The sequence below is a fragment of the Coturnix japonica genome, chromosome 2 (assembly GCF_001577835.2).
Source record: "Coturnix japonica isolate 7356 chromosome 2, Coturnix japonica 2.1, whole genome shotgun sequence".
Classification (NCBI taxonomy): domain Eukaryota; kingdom Metazoa; phylum Chordata; class Aves; order Galliformes; family Phasianidae; genus Coturnix; species Coturnix japonica.
Genome location: NC_029517.1, coordinates 40,960,062 through 40,976,598, shown reverse-complemented (window position 1 = coordinate 40,976,598; position 16,537 = coordinate 40,960,062). Strand labels below are relative to the sequence as shown.

Below are 16,537 nucleotides of genomic sequence, written 5' to 3'. Positions count from 1 at the left end.
GGGTCACATCATTGGCGGTGAAGAGACATGGTGTCACCACTACAATCCAGAGTCAAAATGGCAATCTTTGGCATGGTGACATGTGAATTTCCCATCAAAGAAAAAGTTCAGGACACAGCCCTCAGTGGGTAAGATGATGTGCAATGACTTGTTGAGTTCTGGGGAGAGAGGGCTGAGGATCATCTATCTGAAAGGCTGCTAATGAGGATGATTCTGAAAGGTATAAGCTCATGGTTGTGTGCCTAAATTTATGAATATCTGAACCTCCATCTTAGCAGTACATATGAATGGCATTAGTTTTTAACTGCTAATTTTTTTTTATTTGAGTTTAATACTTATATCACCTTTTATGACTACCTGTCATTGTAGCAACTCAACTTTGTGATTTTAATCTGCGTTTTCTTCTAGGCTGCACAGTCAGTACTCATTTCCCTTTTTGAACTTAATACTCCTGAGTTTACAATGCTGCTGGGTGCTTTACCAAAAACATTTCAGGATGGAGCCACAAAGCTTCTTCATAATCATCTCCGAAATACAGGCAACAGTGGTCAGGTATCTACACCTTCCATATTATTACTTCTGAATTTGCTGGTGTTTTGAACATAAGTCCATTTCATTAGAGTTGTGTGAGTGAGAAAATTAGTGGAGGCCACCCAAGCCCTCCATAGAAGTCTTATTAGAAGGTACCACTCGTTATGGAATACTTTTTATTTTCCTGCAAAGATGCTTTTTCAGTGTGTGTAGCTTCCAAGTAAAGTGACTTAAAGAGTTTGAATGGACTTTTTATGAGTAGTGTTTATCTCTTACATTAATTATTTCAGAGTTATACATTTGAAATTAATGTCATTGGTTAGAGAATTCAAGAAACTAAAGAGTGTTTTATTGAATGTTTCTGGGTGCTAGAAAATAAAAACAATAATCAAGTAAAGAGGAAGCCACAGTCATGCTGTAGTATCTCTTTTCATCTCCTCTACCAGGGTTCAATGGGAAGTCCTTTGACAAGGCCTACTCCACACTCCCCAGCAAGCTGGTCAAGTCCTCTCACTTCCCCAACCAATACATCGCAGAACACTTTGTCACCAAGGTAATGTTGGCCAGTGTTCCTGCAGTTCTGCATCTAAGTCTTCATTAAACATGTTCTCCAAAATAGTAAACTGGGCTGTGAACAAATGCGCAGTCACAGATGCTGAAAAATAATCACCTCCCTGAATGGTCTGACAGGTGCCAGGGCTGCCCTAACATGTGCACCTCAGAGTGCAAGTGGCATAGTAGGAGATGGAAGAGAAACCTTCATCCCCAGCAAATGTTATAACAGCTTAAGTCATCCAGCTGGAATTAATCTGGGGGGGATAAAACTAGTACATAAATGTTGTTACCTTTGATGGCATCACTGTTGTCAGTGAAGTGGATTTTGTAGCTTTGCTTTGTACATTGATCAGTTCCCCTTGCTGTGGAAATTTTTCTTACAGAGAATGGTGTAAAATTCTCTTACAGAACAGCAGAAGTTGTACTTGAGTCAGATGCTGCTATATAGCACAGCCTTGTTGACTAGACACTTGTAGTGCTTAAATTTATTACTGTTTCCTGGATGTGTGTTCTTCCATGCTGATGTTATTGAAAAACACGGGATAAATCCATCTTAATTTGTATGTCCTTCTCCCTGGCCCACAGTGCATTTGATTATGATACAGAAAATATGAATTCTGAAGATATTTACAGTTCCCTTCGTGGAGTCACTGAAGCTATTCAGAACTTCAGTTTCCGTAGTCAAGAAGATATGAATGAGCCTGTGAAACGGGATTCAAAAAAAGATGACGTTGATTCAGTGAGTAAACTTGGTACATTTTGTATTGGCAAATCCAGCCAATACCTGGCTTACAGTGTGTCTTCAGGAATGCTTAGGAAACTTCTGAATCTTAGAAGTTTTCACTACTCACATGAATGTGTAAAGTAGTTATTTGAAAACAGTGTGTTATATGTGAATCTGTGGTATCTCTTTTCCTGCAGATTGGCAGTGCTTCTGGAATAGCAGACCTACGAGCAGGAAGTGGTGTGAGTGATACAGGCCGAACAGCTCTTGATAACAAAACGTCATTACTCAATACAATGCCTCCTCACTCTTCCCCACGCTCACGAGATTATAACCCATACAATTATTCTGATAGTTCGTTTAATAAATCTGCTTTGAAGGAAGCCATGTTTGATGATGATGCGGAGCAATTTCCTGATGGTAAGCTTCAGATTGTGTTCTGCACTGGCAGGGAAATGGTGACATTTTTGAGCTATTAGTTCAGTTTCTGAGTAAACCATTAGCAGTGTATTTATCAACGGTGTCATCTCCTTAAGAGGTCTTTACATAATATATTTCAAACTAGTTTATTTGTCAGTGATCCTTCGGACTGATGCTGTTGGATTGCTAGATAGATGTTATACAGGGTGGGTGGGAAATGAGGTAATTATCAAACTGTACTGTATTCTTCTAGTATCGTGTTCTACAGCATGATTGCCAGTGTAAGTTTACTTACCACATTACTTTGTGGTTGAGATTTAAAGCAAAACGTGTACAACAGGTAAAACTGGATTAAACCAGTTCAGGAATTAGGCAAAAGATTAAGTTTTTTTGTAGTGAAATATTTGTATGTGAAACACAGTGTTGGTATTTTATATTGACTAAACAGTCTTTTTGCAAGGGGAAGAAATGCTTTTACCCAGGAAGTGATTCTTTTAGTTCATGTAAGTGTAGGAACTTGGGTGGTTGTTTTGTAGGTTTCTTTCTGGGAAATCTCTTACACATCATCACATGCACTCCATTCTTCCAGCGGAATATGTTGGCAGAATATTTTATTCAGCAATCATTCATTTTCAATACCTACCTACCTTTTGGAGCTATTGGTGTATAGTAGCAGTTAATCCTTAGAGACATATCTTGTTTTTTTTTTTAATAGGAGTGTATACTAAAATATAATTTGATGCAAAAAAAGAAACCATATAGATCAGTTTGGGTGTTTTTGATTGTTTTTTTTTTCCCCAAGGTTTGGTTCTCAGTGTCACTGTGATAATCTCATCTGTGTGTAAAAGCGATATCTTTTTCAACCTGTCTTACGTTTCTTTGCTACCAACTGGTAGTGTCTGCTGACAGTCTTGCATTTTAGCAGAAGAGTACGGGACCAAGCCATTCTAAGTCACTTTTCCTTAGAAGCAGTACACAGCCTCTGTTTGGAACCTAGTGTTCCTTTGCAAAGCTCTTTTCTTTCATCTCACTTCCATAGATGGTGCTTTGCAGATGTCTGCTTTTGCAAATACCTGCTTTTTTAACTAATGCTTTGTATATGGGCTTAAGAATTCACTTCTTTGTCTAGCCTTAAACTTACTGTTAATAATTTTCATCTTTTTTTTTCTTTCAGACCATTCCTTATTTATCAAGTTAATTATCATTTCTTCTCTCTTTCGTTGTTTTTAGAATGAAATAATTGGTAGGTTTTAAAAGTAGTCTCCATATTCCATGAAAAGCAGATATATAATATTCTACATGTATGTTACATATTTTAATTCATTCAGATGAAGCACTTGTATTTGCTCCTACTTGCTTATGTTTGTGTTTGCAATCCTAGAAGATGCTTTTCAGTTCTGCATCAGGCACTAATGTTTACTTCCGAGTTTCAAAATTCTGTTTGTATACGTTCCTTTTCTGATAGAGCCTCCCATGGATCATTCTGATCTAGTTGCAGAGTTATTAAAAGAGTTATCCAACCATAACGAGAGAGTTGAGGAAAGAAAGGCTGCCCTCTATGAGCTCATGAAGTTAACTCAAGAAGAGTCCTTTGGTGTTTGGGATGAGCACTTCAAAACGATACTGCTTTTGCTTCTTGAAACACTTGGAGACAAAGAGGTAAAGTTAGATTGATCTAGTTTAAAATGTTAACAAAGCACGTGGTTTGCTTTCAGTGGCTTTGAAAGTTGTGTGGGTTGTAGGAAAAGCATAAATTCCGGCTAGTCTTGTCAAGCAAGAAGTTGTGGAAATGTAAGATCATGTGAACTCTTAAATCCCTTGATGGTGAAAGAGGCCATCTTCTCAAGTATCCTTCAGTTTGGGGGTCTTTTTTTTTTGGCACTAGTAACCGCTGCTGATTTTATAATAATAAAATATCTGCTTTCAAGAATAATGTATTTGTGTGACTGCAATGCTGCAATATTTATGAGACTTCCAAAGAGTAAAATTGTACGCAGCTTAGCATAGATGGTTTCAATTAGCAGCATGTTTATGATGCACCACTTGAATTATTTTGAGAAGAGCAAACAATTGTAGACATTTTTAGCTGTATTTATTTCCATATTAGTTTCATATTGAATATATGCTCAGAAAAGAATTGATATTTTACTATTATCAAAACTTTATAAACTCTTGAATAAATGCTTAAATATTTGTCTATTCAATGTTACATAACTCATTTGTTTTAATATTTAATTTCTAGCATGCAATTAGAGCTTTGGCATTGAAAGTTCTAAGAGAAATCCTAAGAAATCAGCCAGCGAGGTTTAAGAATTACGCAGAGCTCACAATAATGAAGACATTAGAAGCACATAAGGATCCTCATAAGGAGGTGAGTAATCTGTTATTTTCTTTATTTGAGGTTGTGACAAAATATTACAAAATGCAGCAGCTGTGTTATGTCCAGGAAGTGTTTGATCTTAAATCAGATCTTACCAATGAAGTAATTTGTGTAATAATGAAGATGTTAACACAGGTATGCAAAAAAGAAAAATGAAGTACAGTTTTGTAGTTCTGAAATGCTTAATATCAGCCCTAATGACAGTTGCCTTGGCTGCTGCCCAAGAGGACATAAAACCATAACCAAGGATGTGGCAGCGGTTGTATGAAGAATATCTGAAAGGAGTTTTTGTTATAAGCCCTGTTATCTCATATAGTTCTTTGGATTCCTGTAAGGTTGATAGTTGAGAGATACGACTGAACATGGGAAGGCATTATAATTTCCTTGCCATTTTTAACCATCTCTGGTAAGCTATTCCATTTCACCATTCAGGACCATGGCTTTGAGTGTTTTTAGGAGAATAGGAAAATAGCTCAGGGAAGAGTTGACTGTGGCTGAGAATGGTGAAGAGATTCAGAAGTAGAAAGATAAGTGTAATCTTGCTCAGAAAGCTTATGATACATTCATACACATCAAAGGATGATGTATTTTGATATAAGAAACACAAATACAGAAACCACCCAAACACTAAGCAATTCACATCAGTGTCACTGATGTTATGAAAATAGGATGTCTAATTAGATGGATAAATCTCCTCCCTGCCTTTGCTGCACCCCCACACTCCCTGGGAGAAGCCTCCAGAAGTAGCAATCTGTGCATGTCATTCAGCGGTTTTTGAGATGAACATGGAAGCTTATCAATGGTCAAAGGCAGCAATGAATGACAACACAGGAAATTACAGATTTCAATAGTAGAGAAATTTCAGTATGTAATTGCATAATATTGTATTTATATTCTTCATAGCACTGCAGACTAGTGAGATTTCAGATCTGACAGTTATTGTCAAGTTTGGAAGGCATTGCCAGGCAGGTTTGGAAGACACCAGTATGTGTCTTGTAGAGCATACAGTTCAGTCGTACAGTATTGGGAAGAGTCTTGATTTTAATGCTGTAATCCAACAGTTGGAAAATTGCACACGTTTAGAAATCCTTTACCTATTTTTACAGTACTGTGGAGCTGTTAAGAAATTTTTATCCTCAAGACCTGTACTGGCACTAATACTCTTATAAATCGTTTTTCCATGTCTTTTTCTTAATTCTTTCAATAGGTGGTGAGATCTGCTGAAGAAGCTGCTTCCATGCTGGCCACTTCCATTAGCCCAGATCAGTGCATCAAAGTCCTTTGTCCGATTATCCAGACTGCAGATTACCCCATTAATCTGGCTGCTATCAAAATGCAGACAAAAGTCATAGAGAGAGTGTCTAAAGAAACTCTTACTCAGCTTTTACCAGAGATTGTGCCAGGTTTAATACAGGTAAAAACAAAGCAAAATAACCCATCTTCTTTGTATGTAAGAATTACAAAGATTTATTCCAAATACCATCACCTGGCTCTCCTGAGGGATATTTATTGGTCTTATAGCTGATGGCTGTTTTTGTCTTTCATTGTCACCTGGCTAAACTGTAACTGTGGTTACCCAGGATCTGGCTAGGATGTGAAGTATTGTCTGTAGTTAATAGACTCTTTCAGTTATATGTGGTATGTTTTCCAAGTTGTGACCGTTTGGTCTGAAATCATCCAAGTTGAATTTATGTATTATTGTCGGGTTTTAGCACTTGGGGCTTGGAGGTAGCAAGAGGAAGAAAGCAGTTGATTGAGGAGGTTACAAAAAGTTTCTTTGTCCATCTTCATAAATAAATAATCTCCCACTGTATAAAGAGTCCAAGCACATTAGCTCGCATGTGCTGAATAAAGACTTTCCAGAACTTGACAGCTGCATTCTGCAGATTTCTGACATAAATGTATGTGGTCAAGTCACGCGTCTGCAAGAAGGTAGGAGAATGGCCTTCTGAGAAAGGGATGCGAGACAACCAGGCATAAGAAACAAAAATAATTCAGTAACAAGTTGGGAGTTAATAGCAGAAGTTTTACCTGTTAAGGAACAGTTTCTTTCAGAGTAAGAAAGCTCTGAATGTAATGGTCTCCTGTTTAATAAATATCTCTGTAATCTAGAATGCTTAATCCTGTGATCTCCCCTATTGTATTTCCATGTGGAGCGTGACAGCGGCTCTGTTTTCAGTGTAAATTACAAACAGGAATTGTATGGGCTTTAATTTCAGTCTGGAAATAATTGTAAATAGTAATTAATAAGCAGCCTGCCTTTCAAATGTGCATGCTCTGTATTTGCTTGTTTGTTTTTTTCTTGGAATTCCTAGCACTCACTTAAAGTAGATGTTAAGGTATTTATTGTAAGTAGTAGTAAACAGTTTTCTGAGGCTTTTAATCATTAACTGATAAGCAATTAATGTTAATTTTATTGCTTTCTAGGGTTATGACAATACAGAGAGCAGTGTTCGTAAGGCATGTGTTTTCTGCCTTGTAGCCATTCATGCAGTAATTGGTGATGAGCTAAAACCACATCTCAGTCAACTCACTGGCAGTAAAGTAAGTAAAAAATGACGTTTAAGTTTTGGTTCATAATTACATGTATACATTTGTGTTTTGGTTGCAATTACCAGGAAGTTTATACTTAAATGTACATATCTGAATGGAGATAACCAGGGATACTGAAACACTCAGAGGGTCGATGTAACTTTGATATCAGAGGTTCAAAACTAAAAATCCACAGGTCTGCAGATAGTTAGGCACACACACATACTTCAGAAAACTGATAAATAATAAGTTGTGTTTCTTCTTGCTTTACAGTAGATTTAGTTGCATACTGTCAGTGGCTGAAAAAAAGGAAGAAAAGTTTTTACTTGAGTACACTGTCAGATGTTTTATTCTGTAACAGTGATAATAGCTGTATTCAGCATGGCTTTTTCTACCTGCATATCTTGCCTTGCATTTCAATGCAGTGCTGACTGGAATGCAGTTATTATGTAACACGGTTTATCTGTTCTTGCTCCTTCATTGTCTTTTTTTGGGTATTCTTTTTGCTTTAATCTGTCCTTTCAGTACCTCCGATTTGGTGGTGAGGAACAACCTTCTGTTCCTTCTTTAGTTAGGAAACATGATTTTGTTGATACCTCTTATGTACTGGCTTTTAACATTCAAACAGATATAATGAGTTTGCCCATGGAGATAAAACAAGACAATTAATATTGTATATCTCTGAATAAAACAGTTGCATCTTAAAAATAGTCTGGCAGTGACTGCATTGAATGTGACTCCAGAGAGCATTGGAAGCGTTAGTAGGTGCTGGAATCAGTACCTGTAATTAGAGGCTTAAAACCACAACATTCACTTAAAAAGCAAAAAGAAAGCAAGCCCACCTTATTCAGAGCAGCATAGTAAGCTGGGGAAAAGCATCTGTCTTAGTGCAGCTACTGCAGGTTGCTTTCTTCTTTACATCCTTAGTTTTGCTGTGTTAGATATTAGCAAGAATGTTACCTTTCCATTAATTGTGTGAAATACTGTTTTGCTTTTAAGAGAGTAATTGTGTAATGTCTGCTTCAATCCATCATTTCTGTAGTGTGTGCAGTTTGTAAATACTAAACAAAAGTAATTTCTGGCTTTGCAGATGAAGTTATTGAACCTTTACATCAAGCGTGCACAAACTGGCTCCGGACCAGGGGATACAACGGCAGATATGTCTGGACAAAGCTAATGAAGCTGAGACGAGAATTAACCAGCTCTCCTAAAGCAAGGGCAAAGCCCTCATCAAGTGAAAGGAAAATTCTTACACACAACTTTTGGAACCCTGGTTTCTTTTTCTTTTTGTTTTTTTTTTTTTTTTTCTTTTTGTTTTTTTTCCTTAACCAATGGCTGTCCTCAGCCTGCATGTGACTGTTGCAATAGAATTACTCCAGATCTAAGGAAAAGCAGTATTAACATCAGTTGATCAAAGCAAAATAAAATCTAAAAAAGAATCTAATTCATCAGTTATCCTGTTGCAATCCTCTGTGTCTTCCCATTAACTTTTGCCAGTGTTACTGTATTAAAAAAGGATTTTTTTAATGCTAATTAAACAGGTATGCTTTAAGCTTCAGAAGTTAAAATACAAATTCTGTTGCTTTTTTTCAGCTGCAGATAACATTTTTATTGCTATTTGGTTTGAGTATCGTGTCCTTCGCTAGAAACAAGAAGTGATGTGAAACTAGGCAGAACTAGTCTGAACTGCAGTGAGACTCGGTCACTGTTGGTGGTTCATCATCTTATTTACAGCTTGTTTGGGATATTCCAGAGATTGAGAAATATGCCTATAAAAAAGCTGGATCGATCCAGTTCTGTAAAAGTGATATTGTTCATTGGTTGTATGTTTGTTGCATAAATAAGAATTTAGTGTGCACAGCAGAGGACTGGTACAACCAGTACCTCTTAGTGTGGGAGACAGCCCTTTCAGGGTAGCACTGCCGACCTGGTGATAGAGTGGCAGTCTGCTCTTAGCAGCAGACTTCATGGTCACTTGATGGACGTGAACCATCCTTGCCACCTTTCGTTCTTCAAGCAGGATGCTTCAGAATGGAGTGCTCTGCCCAAGCATGCTCAGTATGTATTTATCACTAGAATGTTTCCTCTCAACCTAATTGCTGGAACCAGTAGTCTTGTATTGTAACTCACATGGGATTTTATGACAACAGTGCAGAAAACTATTTATTCGTTATCTTCCTAAAAGCACCGAGATTTTCTGCATTGAATTTTAATTGGGGGGGTGGGAGGGGAGGGAATAGTCACAAATGCTCTCGATCTCGCCACCTTCTAATTTAACAAATGCTATATTTTGGATGAGTTGGGAAAGCTGCACCGAACTGTTTGCATGGTTTTCTTGAATAGCATCCTCAAGATCCGTCTGGATTAAGGTGTGGAAATGTTTCCAGGGTTTGTTTTGCCATTTCTGAAAAAGAGTTAGTTTATTGTGAATAATGGTTCTTTGTATTTATGAACTTGAGAATGGAAAGAGAAAGAAAAGATCAAGTAAATGTGTCCCTGAATGTTCTCATCTTTTTTTTTCCCCTTTTTTTATCCTTTTTTTCTTTCTTTTTTGTTTTCTTTGATATAAGCAACAAGTTAGTTAACTGAGAACTGGGATAAGCAGCACCCTTCCCAGAAATGATGGAAACTCTTTATCCCTAGCTTTTCTTTCCCTTTGATTGTGGTGTTGTCTGGCTGTAGGAAATATATCCTGATAAGAGAGAAAACTGTAGTGCCAAGGATGATGATCAGTGCTAGGCTGAAATTCTCTCTACCTCTTCAGGGTGGTTAATTTTTGGCTGAGCTGCTGCATACAGCACCCGGTGGAAGAACTACCTATAGAAAAAGTCTTTTGTTTTTCCCTAATTATCGCTTAATGCATATTGAAAGCTATTCTTTGACACACAGCCAAATACTGCAAGAACAGCTTATACACTGTACTGTTAGGTGCCCTGAAACACAAAACTGAATGGAGAAAAAAAAAGAGTCAGATGCTTGTAGTTACATGAAAGGTTGTTTTCACTTCAGTGAGATGTTGTTACAGAAGCAATGCCATTACAGAGATTTATTTGGAGGAAAGGTTGTAGAAATGTATGTAAAGACTCTAAATCAAGGCTGTCATAACTTGTCAGTAGCCCTCCTTAACAGCTACATCAGGAAAATAGTATCTCCTCTTTCTTTCCTTTGTTACGTGTAACATTCTTGTTGTTTTCTACTGTTTGATTCCATTGTGTATTTATAGTTCTACGCTTACCATTGTGCATATACTGGCAATAAAATGTACATAACATTACTTAAAAAAAAAACTAGCAATGTATACATTCTGTTTTTCTGTGTTATTTGGTCACGTGTTATAAGAAAGATAGAAAGTCACTGAGGCAGCATTGGGGGGAAAAATGATCTTCATGTTTTTGTGTCTAAACGATGTTTCTTTAGATGCTCTGTGAGTCAGTCCAACAGCGTTTGGAACATGGTGTGAATATAGGCATGCTGGACAAAAGTAGTTTGGGGAAATGGAATAGAATCTTTATGAATACCAAATTTCCTTCATCTCAGCAGGCTTCTTGTTTGCTGCTTCGTTTATTTGTACATTATGCATTGCTAGCATTTTATTTTTGTAATATTTCCAAAATATTTTTCAGTTTAGTATCTCGTAGTTTTACATTTTGATTCTGTGATATATCATTTAAAATAATAATAATAGTAATAAAAAGGCAGAAATACTAAGTTTAATAGTCCCATATATTATCCCTGCTTTTTCTACAGGTAGTATTTATTTTCAAATGATCATTTCAAGATGACTTTGCTCGGTCATCTTTTTGAAGATGTTATTTCATACTGAAAAAAAAACAAGTTTATTGAAACATCCCATATATATATTCTGGATGGACCTAATTGTTTTTTATCTGTAAACAAAAGTTGGTAAGAAAGAAATGTTTGTATCCCCTGCGACTGAAAACTTTTACTCCTGGGGGAGGAGAGGAGATATTTACAAAGTTTGTCCCCCAGTTGCGCATCAAAGATGCCTTTAATAGTTCTACGTGTGACATCCCACATACTGAAAATCTAAATGCTACACATTGAAATGAATATTTGAATTACGACCTGACGAGTTCCCAACAAAGATGGGGCTGCTGTTATCTGCTTAGAATTTGTATTAAATGAAGCCATCAGAACGTTAAGAAATTGCAACAAAATGTTCTCTGCTGCAGCCAGTTACCAGATTAGCTGCGTTGCTTTTTGCCTTCATTTCCTATATTGCAAATAGACGATAGCTCAGTTAAATCTGAGCTATGATTAGTCATGCCTTATGTTTGTACTGGAGGTGGTTTATCTTAAAAGCATAAAACCCACAACCATAAAGTCCTGGGAAAAGCCAGGACAGTTACTGTTGTTCTTTTTCAGAAAGGCTTTCTTAATATCCTGTAAAGGTAGGACATTGCAGTGGTTCGAATACTGAAACGTGACTCATAAAGGTTGATTTTAGGCTTAAAAAAGAGGAAGGAAAGAAAACTACATGCAGAATCAGGATAGAAAATGCATGTCTTGGATGTCTTCTTGGACTTGGATGTCTTCTGCTTTAAATGATTTTGGGTAACATGTTATGTTCAGCGAAAACTGGGAGAGCAAATGTAAACTGAGAGTTGATCATGTACATTTTCTTGAGTTTGGTTGCTTGTTTGTTTTTAAAGATAAAGACTGGAACAGACGGAGTTGTGTTTATTATTTGTGGTTGGAGTCCCAGAGTGAAAAGAACAAACACTTGTATCCTGGAACAGAGTCGTGTATTATTAACAGCTTCTGTCAATGCTGAAATGTTTGAGTAAACTCACAAACACATCCGTGTGGAATGCCTGTAGAAACTGAGGGCCTGAGCTGCTCCTAACATTGTCCCTTTGAAAATAACCATAAAAGAGAAAATAAAGAGGAATTAACGTGAGTTATGCTTCAGTTACTCCCTGTGACAGGCTAGTGAGAATGGTCCGGTTGGTTGTAGTAATTTACAAAGAGAAACACACAGTACAGTATAAATGAGGCGAGGATAGATGGGCAACTGGGGACCTGAGGGGTTATCTGGAGAAATTGAACTGACATTAAGCCAGCATGTCTGCTTACGATATCCAGACTTGTTAGCAGTGGCAGTAGGTAGAAAGGGAACTGAAGTTTATATTAGGCATCAGAGTTCCTTAAGTCCTTCATTTTAGTGTTCCTCCTTTCCTAGATCTTGGCTGTTGACCAATGATGGAAATCTTTGTACCTCCATAAACTGATACTCAAATCAGTAGTTCAACCATGTCAAGCTAGATTCAAATGTTGTCGCTTTGTAGTCAAGGAAGACTTATACCAGTATAAACAATAATGTACATTTGCATTAGGCAGAGGACGTCAGAGCTCAGTCTGGTTAGATGTTCCCTCACCACCTTCTCAGCTCTGACTATGACAGAGCCAAGAACACCCCATATGAGCTCCCCATCTTACTTCAGACAAATCAGACTGGGGAACAACTAGAGAGCAGTCCTCCAGCAGCACCCTGGAATCTGTGACTTCCGCCATAGATGCTGGCAAAAGTCAGTGTTCTGTGCCTTGGGGGTTTGCTTATATGAAAACAAAACACCATTTTCTATCACAGTTTGCTTTACCTGAGCATATGCAGTTCATGTTACAATACCAGGCAAGACGAGGAGACACTGAGACACTGATTTTAGCTTGGTTTAAACAGGAGAAATGGTGTCAGTGAGGGAACTGGAAGTGTCTGTTCCAGTTGCAGATGAGCATGCTTCAAATTGCTGACAGCGCAGTGCTTGAAAACGTTTGACCTAGGAAGGTACTAGAGGTGCCTTAAAACCTCATGTAAGAAAGATGCTGCATGAAGGTAGCACAGTGCATTGGCATTGCTGTTTTCAGGCTGTTTGCAGTCCTTCATGTACTTCTGCCAGATTCAGATGACCAGACACAGTAAAACAAGAAGGATGTGCCAGGTCTGACCGATGCATCAGAAGATGTGCGATTAGAACCCCAACTTTGGATGGGGATGGAGCAGATGCAGAAACTTTTCTTGCTAGCAATTCTTACTTGTCGGTGTTGAAGTTCATTATAGAAGCAGCAAAGAATACAGTCCCTCCAACAACATATATAAGAGAGACAGAGAGTTGTACTTTACGATATGCATGCAAAGAAAATCTGACATGGCACCTTTCACATGTATGCATGATGGATTTACAGCCAGTCCAAGCAGGGAGCATCATTCACATGTGAATACCTGGTTGCTAATCAGTGACGGAGGTGAACTGCTGATGGTAGCTTTTGACAGGTGTTTCCACCCCAACGTTACCCTGCATTTGGCAGCAACTGTTGGCATAACTGAAAAGAGCCCGAAGACCAAATAGGGCTCATCAAAATCACACCTTTATACTCTCCTGAGGCTTAAATATATAGGGGTTGTTTCTGCATTAATGCAAATCTGTCTTTTGCTTTTAAAGTGACCCAGCATTTCAAGCACAGCCAAGCATCATCACTTGACAGCAAAAACTTTAAAGATCCCTCACAACATATGCATAGCCTGAGTTTACCATGTCTTACGTGGTACTTGACTGACCTTCTTTCCATTTGGTGGTGTCTGAAGAACATATTAATAGCAAACGCATTGCATGTGCATAACCAGATTTAATGTTAACGATATTAGCTGATTAGTAATCACAGAGACTGATTGAGAGACTGATTGATTGATCTTCACAAAAGCTGAAGTGGGTAATTATGTCATGGCTTAATAGACCTCATGTTGGATACTACTCATGGAAAAACAATAAGAATCCAGTAATTAAAGTTTTCAGCCACATCATGTAGAAGTACTTAAATTCAGTGCAGAGCCACCATGAGCCTCCCCACCTTAAACTTCAGGTTGGACTTTGCATGCTGTACACAAGCCTTAAAGCAAGAGATGTTTTAAATAAATAGTGTCTTGTTGTTTGTGTATACAATGCTCCTTTGCCGAGACCTGTTTAGTACTTACTAGGCAGATTAGAAGCCAAGAAACAAAAATAGTTTCTTAACAATAACAGTATGAGGATAAAAACTCACCTTATTTGTCCCCAAACTTGCACAACTAGGTAACCACATACCTTTCTGTCTAGAGGTGAGTCAAGGGCAGCAGGTGTGGGTATGGCGAATGTACAGTACTTCACAAAGCAAAGTACCAGAGTTAAGAACAACGTGGAAAGCTTTTCCTGATGTTAAAAATGCTTGCAAGGAAAAACAGTCGAAATACAAAACCATAAAGAGAAGAAAGTGAAGAAATACTAATTACTGAGTGTGGATTATTCTCCTTTTTTATGTTAGTGTTTCAGTATTAACCCATCCTATGTTTTAGGTCTAGTACTTTACTTACAAGGAACTCAAAGTTTGTGTGAGTGAAGAATCAGGCTTCTTGCCAACCCCTAGTGGAAGAAAAGAGTGACAAATGTTCTTCTACAAAAGAGGAAGGTATCCCAATGGTAGAAACCCTCATGTACTCCATCCAGGCCTGGGTCCCACAGCACAGGAAGAACATGGGACTCTTGGAGTGGGTCCAGAGGAGGGCTACTATGATGATCAACAGGCTGGAGCACCTCTCCTGTCAGGAAAGGTTGAGGGAACTGGGCTTGTTTAGTTTGGAGAAGAGAAGGCTGCAGGGAGACCTCATTGTGCCCTTCCAATACGTGATGGGAGCATATAAAGAGGAGGGGGAACAGCTTTTTACAAGGGTGGATATTGATGGGACAAGGGGGAATGGTTTTAAACTGAGACAGGGGAGGTTTAGGTTAGAGATTAGGAGGAAGTTTTTCACACAGAGGTTTGTGACGCACTGGAACAGGTTGCCCAAGGAGGTTGTGGATGCCCCATCCCTGGAGGCATTCCAGGCCAGGCTGGATGTGGCTCTGGGCAGCCTGGTCTGGTGGCTGGTGATCCTGCATGTAGCAGGGGGTTAAAACCAGATGGTCATTGTGGTCCTTTTCAAATCAGGCCATTCTGTGATTTGGAAGCCAAGTATTCTGAACTCAAGGCCTTGTATAGTATGAATGACATCATGCTTTTGCTTTAGCAGATATTTACATATTTTATTTTTCAAGATACAGATACCTGCAACCAATTTTAAGTCAACACTCAAAAAGATGTCTTAAAGACATGATGAGATAGATACAGCTTCAGGAAGTTGAGCTTATATGCAATGGCAAATACCTGCCTCCACCCAAGCAGTCTTGTCAGAGACAACGTTTGCGGGGAACAAAGGAATGAGGAAGTGAAGTCCTTTATCACAGAATCACAGATTATCATATCCCTCAACACAACATCCAAACGTTTCTTGAACACCCCCATGGTCAGTGACTCCACTACCTCCCTGGGCAGTGCATTCCAGTGCCTGACCACCCTTTCCGAGAACTAATACTTCCTAATGTTCAGCCTGAATCTCCCCTGGCGCAGCTTGAAACCATTCCCTCTAGTTCTGTCATCGATTACATGAGAGAAGAGGCCAACCTCCAGCTCACTAAAACCTCCCTTCAGGAACTTATAGAGAGCTATAAGGTCTCCCCTGAGACTCCTCTTCTCCAGGCTGAACAAACTCCTTTCTGTTTCAAGCAGAATGGGTGCCCTCTGCAGGTAACTTACTTTCTACTGAGATTTTTTGTACACGCGCACTCCTTTAATTCTGTGTGCCAAGGTCTTAAGCAGGACTGATCAGCACTACTTTGTTTTAAAGTAGATATTGCAATCCTTGCTGCAAACCTCAACAAGCAAACAGCACATGGGTGTGCTAAGAAGTCAGTTTGAACAGGCAAAAGGGGCACACTCTAAACACTGCTGAAAATCACAGGATTACAGGGGTTGGCAGGAGCCTCAAGAGATTGAAACCAACCTCCTGCTAAAGCAGGTACCCTACAATAGGTTGCACAGGTAGATGTCCAGATGGGTCTTGAATATCTCCATAGAAGGAAGCTACTCTGCTCATCTTCAAAGCATCGGTGTATATTCCCCCTTAATTTTTCTCTTCAGTTATGCCTACACATGTTTTCAGTGGACTGCATGGAGAGAGAACAGTTTGCCTCTGAGTCAGCAGTGCTACGAGGTTTCAGCTCCCAGCTCTGTAACATGCAGTTCTGCACTGTGACACTGATAGTGTGGGAGAGGAGAGGAGATAAATGGAAATGTTGCTGGTGATGACTAGGCTACACCTGACACCGTGTTGGCTCGAAGTCAAACCCAGCAGCTGGGCAGCAGCTAACAACACAGCAAGACTGGGGAAGCAAAAGAGGAGGCGGGGACCAGCCAAGACTTACAGCTATCTGTCTCTTCTGCAGAGAGCGACACCTGCAAACGTGGTGGCAGAGGCTAAATATAAAGGTGTGAGAGGAAGTAACTGCAAATTTCATCTGACTGTG

General features: G+C 38.8%; 1 protein-coding gene across 44 annotated transcripts in view; it reads left to right on the top strand.

The window, feature by feature from the left end:
• CLASP2 (cytoplasmic linker associated protein 2) overlaps positions 1 to 12,063 on the top strand; it is a 114,375-nt gene extending 102,312 nt beyond the window's left edge. For 43 of the 44 annotated variants that reach the window (XM_032442423.1, XM_032442405.1, XM_015854125.2 and 40 more), the window contains 9 exons: positions 409 to 552; positions 978 to 1,084; positions 1,672 to 1,825; positions 2,008 to 2,230; positions 3,696 to 3,889; positions 4,473 to 4,601; positions 5,818 to 6,024; positions 7,038 to 7,154; positions 8,233 to 12,063. In XM_032442423.1, coding sequence (XP_032298314.1) covers positions 409 to 552; positions 978 to 1,084; positions 1,672 to 1,825; positions 2,008 to 2,230; positions 3,696 to 3,889; positions 4,473 to 4,601; positions 5,818 to 6,024; positions 7,038 to 7,154; positions 8,233 to 8,319 — 1,362 coding nt within the window. In that variant the 3' untranslated portion in view covers positions 8,320 to 12,063. The remainder of the gene's footprint in view (positions 1 to 408; positions 553 to 977; positions 1,085 to 1,671; positions 1,826 to 2,007; positions 2,231 to 3,695; positions 3,890 to 4,472; positions 4,602 to 5,817; positions 6,025 to 7,037; positions 7,155 to 8,232) is intronic. The other variant, XM_015854120.2, reaches the window with a different exon arrangement.
• The last annotated feature ends 4,474 nt before the right edge of the window (positions 12,064 to 16,537 follow it).